Raw genomic sequence first — 11,973 nt, forward strand, 5'->3', positions numbered from 1 at the left:
TTACGTATGACGAAAGCACGTTGGGGCGAGCCCTCCCGAAGCCATAGAGATTGTATAATAACGCCAGAAATTAGAAAAAATACTGGGGCTGTGTTCGAAACCGCATACTACATACTACATACTGCATACTACATACTACATTCTGCATACTGATCGATCAGACAGTATGCAGAGCGTTTACCCACAATGCATTTCGCTCCTGCCCGAGCTGAAATCAGCCGGCCTGAAGCTGATTTCTCTGAAGCTCTAAACTCTGTAAACTTTAGCAACATTTGAAACATTTTCAGGTGAGAAAGTAGTCGTTTAGATCCCCAACGTGTTGAAAACCTGACAAAATACCGGCTATTTACAATTTTGTTCCCACGAATTCGGCGCTACTAAAGCTAGCCGCAGTGAGCAACGCACTTCCTGTTATTTTCACAAAATAAAATACCCGTTGCCTTTTATCATAGGGAAAGCCATTACCATACAATTGGTGCTTTTGTTTTGAAAACAGGAAGTGAACCTACCCTCGTTGTAGCTAGCTTGAAACTGCCGTTTTGACAGGAAATGACGATCGGCGACGTCACGTTACGTTGCATCTTGGGTAGTTTGAGTATGAGTAACCTCATGATGCATACCCAACATTTAGGAGAATCTAGGATGCATCCGGGAAAAAAGTCAGTATGAGTAGTAGGAGAAGTATGCGGTTTCGAACACAGCCATAGAGATTTTATTATAACGCCACAAATTAGAAAAAAACTGATTTTTTTTCGGTTAATTTCAACATAAACAGGGTTATATATGATACAAAACACATTCAATACGCCAAAACCTATGTACACAATTGAATATTTTCTAATGGAACAACAGAAATAGCTCCAATATGAGGCCTAAATGAGCATCATAAGTAACTTAGTAACAAGTCTATGTTACTGTCTGTATTTCAGATGATTAATCCAAAAATGTTTCCTCCTAGAAAGTAAAGCATTCAACTTATTTAGAGAGGAAATGGTGGTTAAATTCAACACGATATGCTGCAACTGGATGAATGATATTTTGACCTCTAATAGCACTTCTATGATCAGCAGACTTGTCTCGTCTTTCCCACGAAGGATTTTACCACAAAGACAAGTGATAAGATGAATTACTGCCTGAGGAATCTCCTGACCTGTGTGTTAAAACTGTTTAAAACTGTTTAAAACTATTACAGCCATAAGGATAGTTACATTGAGTGCACCAGGCAGTAATTAGCCCCTGAAATAGGCCCTAGAATAGTTTGAGCTGGTACTTTTGGTGCTCTCTGAGAAGATGTGCATCTATCTGGTGTGATATCCCCTTTTCCTCCATGATTTCTCCTGCCTGCCTTTGCACATCCTGCTTTCTGACTGTTGCCTCAGTGATGAAGCTGCAGTTTGTGCAGAAACCTTAGAAAGATGTTGGACTGATGAGCACGATGACGGCAGTTTTTAAGCTTTACTTTCTGTAAATCGTTTTTAAGAAACTGTCGTCTCACTCGGTTATTGTGATTTAGTGAAATCTAACGAAGCTTTTCTCCCCCCCCCCCCCCAGGTGTGATCATCGTGCCCAGCGCCGGCGTGGGCATCGTTCTCGGCGGCTACATCATTAAGAAGCTGAAGCTGGGAGCTCGCGAGTCGGCCAAGCTGGCGATGATCTGCAGCGGCGTGTCGCTGCTCTGCTTCTCCACGCTCTTCATCGTGGGCTGCGAGAGCATCAACCTCGGAGGAATCAACATCCCCTACACCACCGGGTGAGGAGCTGTGGGGGGGGGGGAGTCGTGGGATGTCACGCCTCGTCTCCGCCGAGGAGGGCAGCGGCTGCCCGTTTTACATCTAATCTGAATTTAAAATTTACTCTGGGTCGCTGCGGCGTTTCCACGGTGACGCAGAGACGGGCATTTCTCCTCCATCCTTTAAACCAGTGATACTCACTATTTATTTCACAAGAGCAAAATCAAGGGCAGAGCCACTTTTACCACAACATATTAAAGTCCCCTTTTGCAAATATGCATTTCAACATATAAAAAAGGAACAACACAGCTAATACATTTTCAATTCAGACCATATTTACCTTAATACTGGGATGAGCAGAAGCTGGCGTGCATGTGCTCGACTTTCTTCATGTTGTATTTGTAGTTTGTTGTTGTAATCATAGTGAGACATTCAGGATGAGCATGGTTTCTGTGCTGGTTACTGTGCTGGTTTCTGTACTGGTTTCTGTGCTGGTTTCTGTGCTGGTTTCTGTGCTGGTTTCTGTGCTGGTTTCTGTGCTGGTTTCTGTGCTGGTTTTTGCCCTTTTTTAATTAAAAATCGATCCATTGTGCCTGCATCTCGCGCTGGCTAAAGGAGCTAGCATGCTCTGCGGTCAGGTGTGAGGTGGTTTAAGCGGGCTGCGTTGCCAGGTTTAACAGACCCCCCTTTAGGAAACACCATTAAGCCTTAATTAATACTTAATAAAAATACTTAATACTACAAAAATGCAAACTTAATAATAAAAATACATAATACTGTGCAGTATTCGCTGTGTGTTATTTGAAAAAATAAACTATGAAAGGAGAGAAATGATGAAAGGATGGAGGAGAAAGGTAAAGGAGACGGATGAGAAAGAAGCAAAAAAGAGTTCTGAAAGAGTCTGCCTGTCCTTCTCACTCTGTTCTAGATTTATTTTATTGATCCAATGAAAGTGCACCGATAGTAACTTATTCCATAATACAATAAAATCATTTCTAACTTATTCGAGGCCTGTAATCATGCTCTGATACCACGGTGCATTAGTGTTGGAGTCTGAAGCCGGGCTTAAACAAGCAGTTTATAAGATGTTAAAATCATTTATGGAAACTGTTCCTTGGATTGCAGGTTTATAGATGAGTTCAATCCTAATGGGGTCATTAATTATTCATCGTGTCTGTCTGGTGTTTGCTCTCGCGGGCAGAGTTGGAGGATGTGATGGTGCGGATGCAGCGTGCTCAGTTCGCCTTGGTTACAAACTGCTCCACCCAAATGGGAAATATCAGAAAAGCTTCAGACGATAGTTTATCAGGGCAAAAGGTTTGGTGGTGGTGACAAAACCTGGGGAATATATTAGTTTCCTGGAAGAACTTTGTCCAAAGCTTCTGAGCTCTCTGGCTTAGCCGCTGATCACGCCGTCCACGCGGTTTAAAGATTCTGCTGCCCATGTGCTCCCTGCAGACCCTATCAGGGTGGGCTGACTGGTGCTTTTCATCTCTTTCACAGTTTAATCTGTGGCATATGTGGAATATCCTCACAGACTCTTTTAAACGGCTATTTTCAGAGCAGCCTCAGTATTTAACCTTGTAGCACCCACAGTTGCAGATATGCAACAAGCTTTTTTATTTATTTATTTACATTATATATATATTTTTTACTTTATTTACATTACATTATTTGATTTTTTTAAATGTACATACATTATTTACATTCATGTGTAATATTTTCTTACATTACATTTTATGTAAAAATGGGAGGGAATAAACCAATATTTTTGATTTATTGGCAGTTGCATATCTGCAACTGTGGGTGCTACAAGGTTAAAGCAGACACTTTTAACTCTCCTCCGGGGGCGTTTCCCCCCTTCGCATCACTTTGTAGCTCCAGTAAATGTTTTCTTTTTAAAGCTCTTTCACAACCCGGCATGGCCGAGTCAGCGGTAGCTTTTACCAGCCCGTCTCTAAAAGCACGCAGAAGCGTGAGCGTGCGGGGTAACGGGTAACGGGTGACGGGCCAGCAAACGGGGGCGTTTTCTGTTGGACGCAGCGTCCTTAAGAGTGATTACATGGCAGCCGTGGAGAGTGTCCAAGGACGGCTTGGAAGAGAGAATCTGTGGCTGCCCGCCCTGTTTTTCTCCCTCTGGTCCTCCCATCCTTTCTTAATGCTTTATCCTTTCTTTCTGGCCCGTCTTCAGTCCACCTCCTCCTTTAGCCTCCTCCCCCGGGTACATTAGCATCACTTCTGCCCCGGTGCCTGCTGCTCAGAGCCAGCTCTGCTTTTCTGCTCCTTCTGTAATTAAGTCAAATGCAGCCTGCATCCATACGTCTGCACTGCTTCTGCAGATATTCACCTTCCATTCATTGCTGTCCGATCAGCCTTCTGCAGTATGGATATGGTGCATGTTGATGCCACCGTGATGATGCATGTTTGATATATTTTGCAGCCTCAGAGAGCAGCAGCTGGAAGTGTTTGCTGTTTGTAACTCACAGTTTGAGTCGTAATTTCTTTGTTTTTTTGCTGAATGCTTTGTCCTCTTGGTCCATTTGCATCTCTTTGCTATGGTCACCGTGTTCCTCAGTTATTTAACCCTAATCCCTGAAAAGGGACATTTTTGTCCCCTTCTAAAATGCTCCCCAAAATACCATATGTTAATATTTTTTTCCATTTTTTTTAATAAATCTTTTCTTCCACTTCAGTTCTGATCATAACTACCAAGTTTTCAATTATTTTCAAAAAATTAAATTTATTTTATTTATACAGCCCTTTACAGACAATCCTTACGGTGTACCAAAGTGCTTTACAGCAGGTAATAAATAAAGAGAAGAATAAGTAAAAAGATAAAATAAGATCATATTTATACAAAATGTATAACAGTAAGGCACACATTCAATCAGGTGGTACCTCTAAATTAGTGAAATAGGAAATAAAGGGTTGCCATTTGTGAAAAAATGTGACTGTACATCCTCTCAGCGTATATTTAGTTTTCTCAAGTTTAAAGAAGAAAAAACATCTTTAAGCCAACGGGAAACAGAAGGATATTTAACAGACTTCCAATGCAACAATAATACACGTCTTGCTAGTAAGGAAGTGAATGCTTTAACATCCTTTTGTGAGGAGTTAAATGCAAGTGAGGGGTCAGGGGCAATGATGATCCATGATTATCCCTGTAATAAAGCAGTAATAAAGCTGTAATAAAGCGGTAATAAAGCTGTAATAAAACTGTAATAAAGCTGTAATAAAACAGTAATAAAGCAGTAATAAAGCTGTAATAAAACAGTAATAAAGCTGTAATAAAACGTAATAAAGCTGTAATAAAGCTGTAATAAAACAGTAATAAAGCTGTAATAAAGCAGTAACAAAGCAGTAATAAAGCTGTAATAAAGCTGTAATAAAGCTGTAATAAAACAGTAATAAAGCAGTAACAAAGCAGTAATAAAGCTGTAATAAAGCAGTAATAAAGCAGTGATAAGGGCCGGTGTCTCTGTGGACGCAGGCGGTCTGGTTTGTGTCTGGTGGCCATCAAAGTTTAGCCACAGTAGCAACATGATCGAGTGTTTTCAAAGCTGAGGCTGACTGTGTGTTTTTCTGTCTGCAGACCCACGCTCACCATGACCCAGAGGAACCTGACCGGAGGCTGTAACGTGAACTGCGGCTGTAAAATCCACGAGTACGCTCCCGTGTGCGGCTCGGACGGCATCACGTACTTTAACCCCTGCCTGGCCGGCTGCAGCAGCGTGGCCAATGACAGCACGGGGGTGAGCGGCCGGGGAGACTTTTTTAGAACTGATTTTTTATTTTACATTTACATACAGACACAAACTCAACAAACACAGCGGGGTGTATATTATATGCAGTTATACTTGCTTAAAGTTCTTTAAAAGTCCTTTCTCTCTCTCTCTTTTTTTTTCTTCCACTGACTAGATCTTTGTAAATTTCAGTCACTGTTTTGCACCTTTACGTCATATTTTTCCACTAATCCAATCCTCTTCTTCGCTCTATGTGCCCTAACGAGCATTCTGTGTTAATATGAGTACTTTACAGGTGAGAAAAACAACCATACAAGGCAAGGCAATTTTATTTATAGAGCACAATTCATACACAAGGTAATTCAAAGTGCTTTACAGCTACATAAAATCACAAGAAAGCAATAAAATCATTAAAAAATAAATTAAAAAATTAAATTAAAATAAAATAAAAATAAAAAAAACATTAAAAATAATCATTAATTAATTTAAAAGTGAAGACTGCAGATAAAATACTTTCAGGTGTCATATGCACAGCTAATACAGAGTACGAGTCATTTACAGGTGAGAGCAACAACAATACAAAAAGAAAAAGAAAGAACCTACTCTCCTGTAATTAATAAAATAAAAAAAACTTATAACAAGAATAGAGAGGTAACTAGAGTCCCAGCGTTGCCTGTACTAATAATGACCATCTTTTATCAAACATGTCTGTTTTCAGCTGTAGTCTTGCTGTGATTTTTTCCATGATAAACACATTTTTTACCCCGTCTCTCCATTGCATGATGCTCGGAGGCTGTGGTTTCAGCCAGGAAGCTGTTACAGCCTTCTTTGCTATCAGCAGCAGGATTCTCAGCAAACATTTAGAGCTCTTATCTGTCACACCGTCAGGAATTATACCCAAAATGTAAAGTGCTGCTTCCAGATGAAGGTTAAGGCCCATAATCTGTCTAATTTCCTTTTGAATATTCTTCCAAAAATCCTGGATATTTGGGGGCAATCCCAGAATATATGAGCGGAGTCGCCCACTGCTCCACACTCCCTCCAACATAAATCAGCTGTACTGCTGTATTTCCATGTAATAAAAGTAACGCATTTTCACTTTCCAATCGAATTCCCTCCATGTTGGACTATTAGTTAGTATATCCCCCTCTTTAAATGTTTATGACATTATGATATTCGCTTCCAGTTCCCATTTTTCTTTGATATCCAAGTTGTTATCATTGCATTCGTGTTGTAGAGCTTTATAGATTTTTGATATCATCCTTTTTTTTTTACTTGTCCTCTGAGAACGACCATAACACTTCCTCTAATTTGGATGGTGCCTTACATATGTTCTCCCATTCCTGATGTTTCTGTGGGTAATCTCTTAACTGTAAGAATTTGTAAAAGTCATGAGCTGGTAAGTTAACTTCTGTTTGAAGTTGTGTGAATGATTTCATTGTTTGTCCCTGAAACATTACGTTCTTAAAAGTAAAGAAACGGACGGTCAGCTGATGTTTCCAGCACATTTCATGTACAAAACAATTCAAAGTGCTTCACATGAAATAAAAGCATTGCAGCAGGGAGTGGAAGAAGCATTAAAAATACATAAAAGAACATAAAGAGAAACAAATAAAATCATTTAAATGAATTTAAAAACCAGCAACAGTCCAGATAAGTTCAAAGATATCGTGCAGATTTCATGCATAGACACATGAGAACAGAAATGTTTTTAACCTGGATTTAAAAATGTCTCCATTTGGTGACTTTACTTTACCCTTTGTTTCAATCTTCACGGCCCAGATCCGTAACTACTCGGACTGCGCCTGCGTGCAGAGCCGGCAGGTCATCACGCCGCCGTCCAGCGGTCAGGGCGGCAACCAGCTCCAGCTCGTCATCGTGAAAACCTACCTGAACGAGAACGGCTACGCCGTGTCGGGGAAGTGCGACCGCACCTGCAACACCCTCATCCCCTTCCTCATCTTCCTCTTCATCGTCACGCTCATCACCGCCTGCGCCCAGCCCTCCGCCATCATCGTCACCCTCAGGTGAGTTCTGCACCGCGTTAACAGGGAATCCTCGTAGGTTTTATACTGGTTCGCCAGCAGAGACCAACAGCAAATCAAATCAGATTTATTTGTAGCACATTTTATGTACAGAACAGTTCAAAGTGCTTCACATAAAGTGGAACAAACTGCCAGTGGAGATTAAACTTTCACCAAATGGAGACATTTTTAAATCCAGGTTAAAGACATTTCTGTTCTCATGTGTCTATGCATGAAATCTGCACGCTATCTTTGAACTTATCTGGACTGTTGCTGGTTTTTAAATTAATTTGTTTCTCTTTATGTTCTTTAATGTATTTTTAATGCTTCTTCCATTCCCTGCTGCAATGCTTTTAGTTTATGTGAAGCACTTTGAACTGTTTGTACATTAAATGTGCTACAAATAAATTTGATAAAATAAAATAAAATAAAAGCATTGCAGCAGGGAGTGGAAGAAAAATTAAAAATGCATAAAAGAACATAAAGAGAAACAAATGAAAGAATTTAAATGAATAAAAACCAGCAACAGTCCAGATAAGTTCAAAGATATCGTGCAGATTTCATGCATAGACACATGAGAACAGAAGTGTCTTTAACCTGGATTTAAAAATGTCTCCATTTGGTGAAAGTTTAATCTCCACTGGCAGTTTGTTCCACTTGTTTGCAGCATAACAGCTAAATGCTGCTTCTCCATGTTTAGTCTGGACTCTGGACTGGACCAGCTGACCTGAGTCCTTGGATCTAAGAGCTCTGCTGGCTTTATATTCTCTGAACAGATCACAGATGTAAACCATCAGCAGGCTTTTAAAATCTATTCTGTGACTGACTGGAAGCCAGAGTAAAGATTTTAAAGCTGCTGTGATGTGTTCAGATCTCTTAGTCCGGGTTAAAACTCCAGCAGCAGCGTTCTGGATGAGCTGCAGATGTTTAATGCTCTTTGTGGGAAGTCCAGTTAAAAGAGCGTTACAGTGATGGAGTCTGCTGGAGATGAATGCATGGAGGAGTTTCTCCTGGTCTGTTTGGGAGAGGAAACCTTTAACTCTGTGGATGGAGGTAAACATGGGTCTGAAACTGGCTGCCGGTGCAGTAAAGCTTTCTTTCTCCGCTGGGTTCCCATTTAAAGAAGCCTCTGTTTCTATGTGTTGCAGGTCGGTGGCGGAGCAGGAGCGGCCGTTTGCTCTGGGAATGCAGTTTGTTCTCCTCAGGACTCTCGGTGAGTCAAAGCAGACCTGCCCTGGTTCATTTCCTTCTAAAGGCCTCGGTATGCGTCTCCGTGGTTACGCAGAGGCATTAGCCGCATTCAGACAGAGCAGTTCTAAGAACTAATAACTGCCCTTCCCCAGGGGAACGTTTTCATTTAGCATTCCCACATGAGTCGGACCCTGATGGGGACTGATGTGACGCAACCGTCTGCGACAGCGACGTGTTACTTTAGCACAGAGATACTCACATGCGGCTCCTCGAGCTCTAATTGGCGGCTCGCTCTCCCATAGTAGCTTATAACGATATGGTAACAATAACGATACATTTTTTCAAATAACTCTTCTTTTCTTCCACATTCTCTCCACTCAGCCTACATCCCGACGCCCATCTACTTCGGCGCCGTCATCGACACCACCTGCATGCTGTGGCAGCAGGACTGCGGCGTGCACGGCTCCTGCTGGGAGTACGACGTCACCTCCCTGCGCTTCGTCTACTTCGGCCTGGCCGCCAGCCTCAAGTTCCTGGGCTTCTTCTTCATCTTCCTCACCTGGTACTCGCTGAAGTACAAGGAGGAGCGGGTGGAGCGCTGGCTGAAGCGCCACCTGTCGCCCGCCGACACCGTGGGCAGCCTGGTGTGCCACCCGGGGGGCCACAAGGGCCACGCCCGCACCCGCTCCTGCCCCGTCAACATCCCCCGCAGCGACCCCAGCGCCCTGCCCGCCAACGCGCCGCCGCGCGCCGGCGCTCTCAACCGCGGCGTCAGCACCCAGAGTTGCCCCGGCAACGAGCTCAAAGCAATAACTCCTCCCCCTCCTGCGGCGGCGCCCGCCCCCACGCCGGCCCGCTCGCTGGAGCACGTTTCAGTCCGAGTCTGAGAGGCAGGAAGGAGCTCAAACCCCAGATTTAAGGCTGATTTTGGGGGGGCAACAGCCTGGAGACCCTGAAAAACAGAAAAAATCTGCTGAACGGCGTTTTGTTTGGGATCCGTCAGACGGACAGAGGCTCGGTTTCCCTGCTTTGGATGGAGGACAGTTCACCACCCATAAGCCCCGCCTGCAAACCCCCCCACCGACCCCCCCCACATCACCCCGGCAACGTGCCTTCTGCCACCTCACATGTACAGAACGTCTGAACGGATACCTCAGCTTCGCCAACCCCCCCCCCCCCTCACGCCAGCGTGCTTCTGGCTCGTCTGTGTTTTTATTTCCCCGCCGTCCTGCGAGTGTTTTAGCAAAACCCTTGGAAATGTGACACACAATTAAGTGTTTAAAGGGATAGTTCGCCTCTTTTGACATGAAGCTGTATGACATCCCATATCAGCAGCATCATTTCTGAACATCTTCTTACCCCCTGCTGCGTCCTGTGAGCAGAGTTCCAGCCTCGTTTTGGTGTTGATGAAGGTAGTCCGGCTAGTTGGCTGGGGTTTAAAAAATAAAGCGTTTTGCTTCTCAGAACAATATGCGTTCAACAGAGTAATACATTTGCATCAGAAAATGGTTCTCCAGGAAAAAGTCAGACCTCACAATCGCTCATCGGCTCCTAAAACATCTTTATTTTGGGATCTTTTTACCTTGTTCCTCGCACTCTTTAGACCATAATAAGCGTTAGTACAGGAGTACATTCTGTACTTACAGAAAGCATCAAAGCTGCCAGTGTAAACTCAAACTGGGTTAGATTGTTGTTTTTTCCTGATATGTTAGAATAATAGTCAGAAACTGGCTTCCATCGGGTCAGATTCTTTAGGCTGAAATGAAGTGATTTGATAAAATGATCCACACAGTAACTCAACTCCTTCTTAATGAAGAAGATGGAGACTGATCCCTGGCTTTGGAGCACAACACAACCAGAACACTTCCTGGTTCGTACCCCCATGTACATAGTTCTCATGTTGCATGCACACAGAAGTAAAACAATCTCTTGGCCCTATTTTCTCTCCCTTCGTATCACAGCCTGCTGCCGCCTGCCGACAGCCGCGCCTGTTATGGTGTTTGCTGCTCGGTCTGCACAGCAGGCAGTGATACGAAGGGAGAGAAAATAGGGCCAAGAGATTGTGAGGTCTGACTTTTTCCTGGAGAACAATTTTGTGATGCAAATGTATTACTCTGTTGAACGCATATTGTTTTGAGAAGCAAGACGCTTTATTTTTTAAACCCCAGCCAACTAGTCGGACTACCTTCATCAACACCAAAACGAGGCTGGAACTCTGCTCACAGGACGCAGCAGGGGGTAAGAAGATGTTCAGAAATGATGTTGCTGATATGGGATGTCACACAGCTTCATGTCAAAAGAGGCGAACTGTCCCTTTAAGACCTGGAAACCGATGGCATGGTGCTATGTGAAAAACGATGTTTAGCGTCTGTTATTCTTGTTCTCTTTCTCTTGCTCTCGGGGGGTGAAACCCTTGAACAGAACCCAGCTGGGCAACAGGTCACTGGGCTGCGCAGAATGCATTCCTGCCCCGTTTAAAGCCTTTTGTTGCCCTCCTGACACAATGACATGTAGTACCGCCGCTGGAAGTGGGATTGTTTCGCTTATGCCAGTTCCATACAATGCCCCCTTACATCCGAGCTGCGCCCCCCCGCCCACCCGCCCGATAAGTGGTTTAACCTGAACCGAACAGGATCAGCAGTTTCTTCCTGACCACATTCCTGGCCAGACGAGCTGCCCGGGATCCTTGGAACAATGGGGGGAGAATACGCCCGGACATTTGTACAGATCACATGGGAAAGCTGCTGGCTGCTCATCATCATCATAGGTGTCTAAAGTTAGAGCTGGAGGCTGAGCAGCAGGCTTACTCCCTGCTCACAGCTTACATCCCTGCGAGCTGAAGGTGAGGAAGCGGGTCTGATCAGTGTCAAACTGCAGCTAAAGAGAAATCTGAAGCCCAAAATCACAGCCTTTAAAGTTTGCATATGAAGGTGAAAGCAGCAGCTGTTCGTTGTTTTTGCACTCAGTGGATCAAATAAAAGCCGTTTAGGTTTAGTCGACTCATCTTAAACTGTTTCCACACATAATAACCAGGGCTGGGCCAGTTAACTCGTTAATTATTTAACGCCGATAAATATTTGATCGCGCATTAACGCAGGTTTAACGCAGGTTTAACGCAGGCGCTACTTCCTGTTTTACTTGTTTCAACATAAAAGCACGTATTTCAAAATAAATTTTAAAAAAAACTCCAGCAGACGGGCAGAGTTGTTCTTTTATTTGACCTAAACCAGACTAAACATCCATTATCAAATACTTTTATTTAGAAACAGGGAAGAGAACGTCTTT

At 43.4% G+C, this 11,973-nt stretch overlaps 1 protein-coding gene across 2 annotated transcripts in view; it reads left to right on the forward strand.

The window, feature by feature from the left end:
* Positions 1 to 10,573, forward strand: part of LOC142398603 (solute carrier organic anion transporter family member 5A1-like) — a 52,840-nt gene extending 42,267 nt beyond the window's left edge. For both annotated transcript variants that reach the window (XM_075482666.1, XM_075482665.1), the window contains 5 exons: positions 1,552 to 1,750; positions 5,323 to 5,482; positions 7,256 to 7,500; positions 8,646 to 8,710; positions 9,070 to 10,573. In XM_075482666.1, coding sequence (XP_075338781.1) covers positions 1,552 to 1,750; positions 5,323 to 5,482; positions 7,256 to 7,500; positions 8,646 to 8,710; positions 9,070 to 9,575 — 1,175 coding nt within the window. In that variant the 3' untranslated portion in view covers positions 9,576 to 10,573. The remainder of the gene's footprint in view (positions 1 to 1,551; positions 1,751 to 5,322; positions 5,483 to 7,255; positions 7,501 to 8,645; positions 8,711 to 9,069) is intronic.
* Positions 10,574 to 11,973: the final 1,400 nt, after the last annotated feature.

The sequence above is a fragment of the Odontesthes bonariensis genome, chromosome 14 (assembly GCF_027942865.1).
Source record: "Odontesthes bonariensis isolate fOdoBon6 chromosome 14, fOdoBon6.hap1, whole genome shotgun sequence".
NCBI lineage: Eukaryota > Metazoa > Chordata > Actinopteri > Atheriniformes > Atherinopsidae > Odontesthes > Odontesthes bonariensis.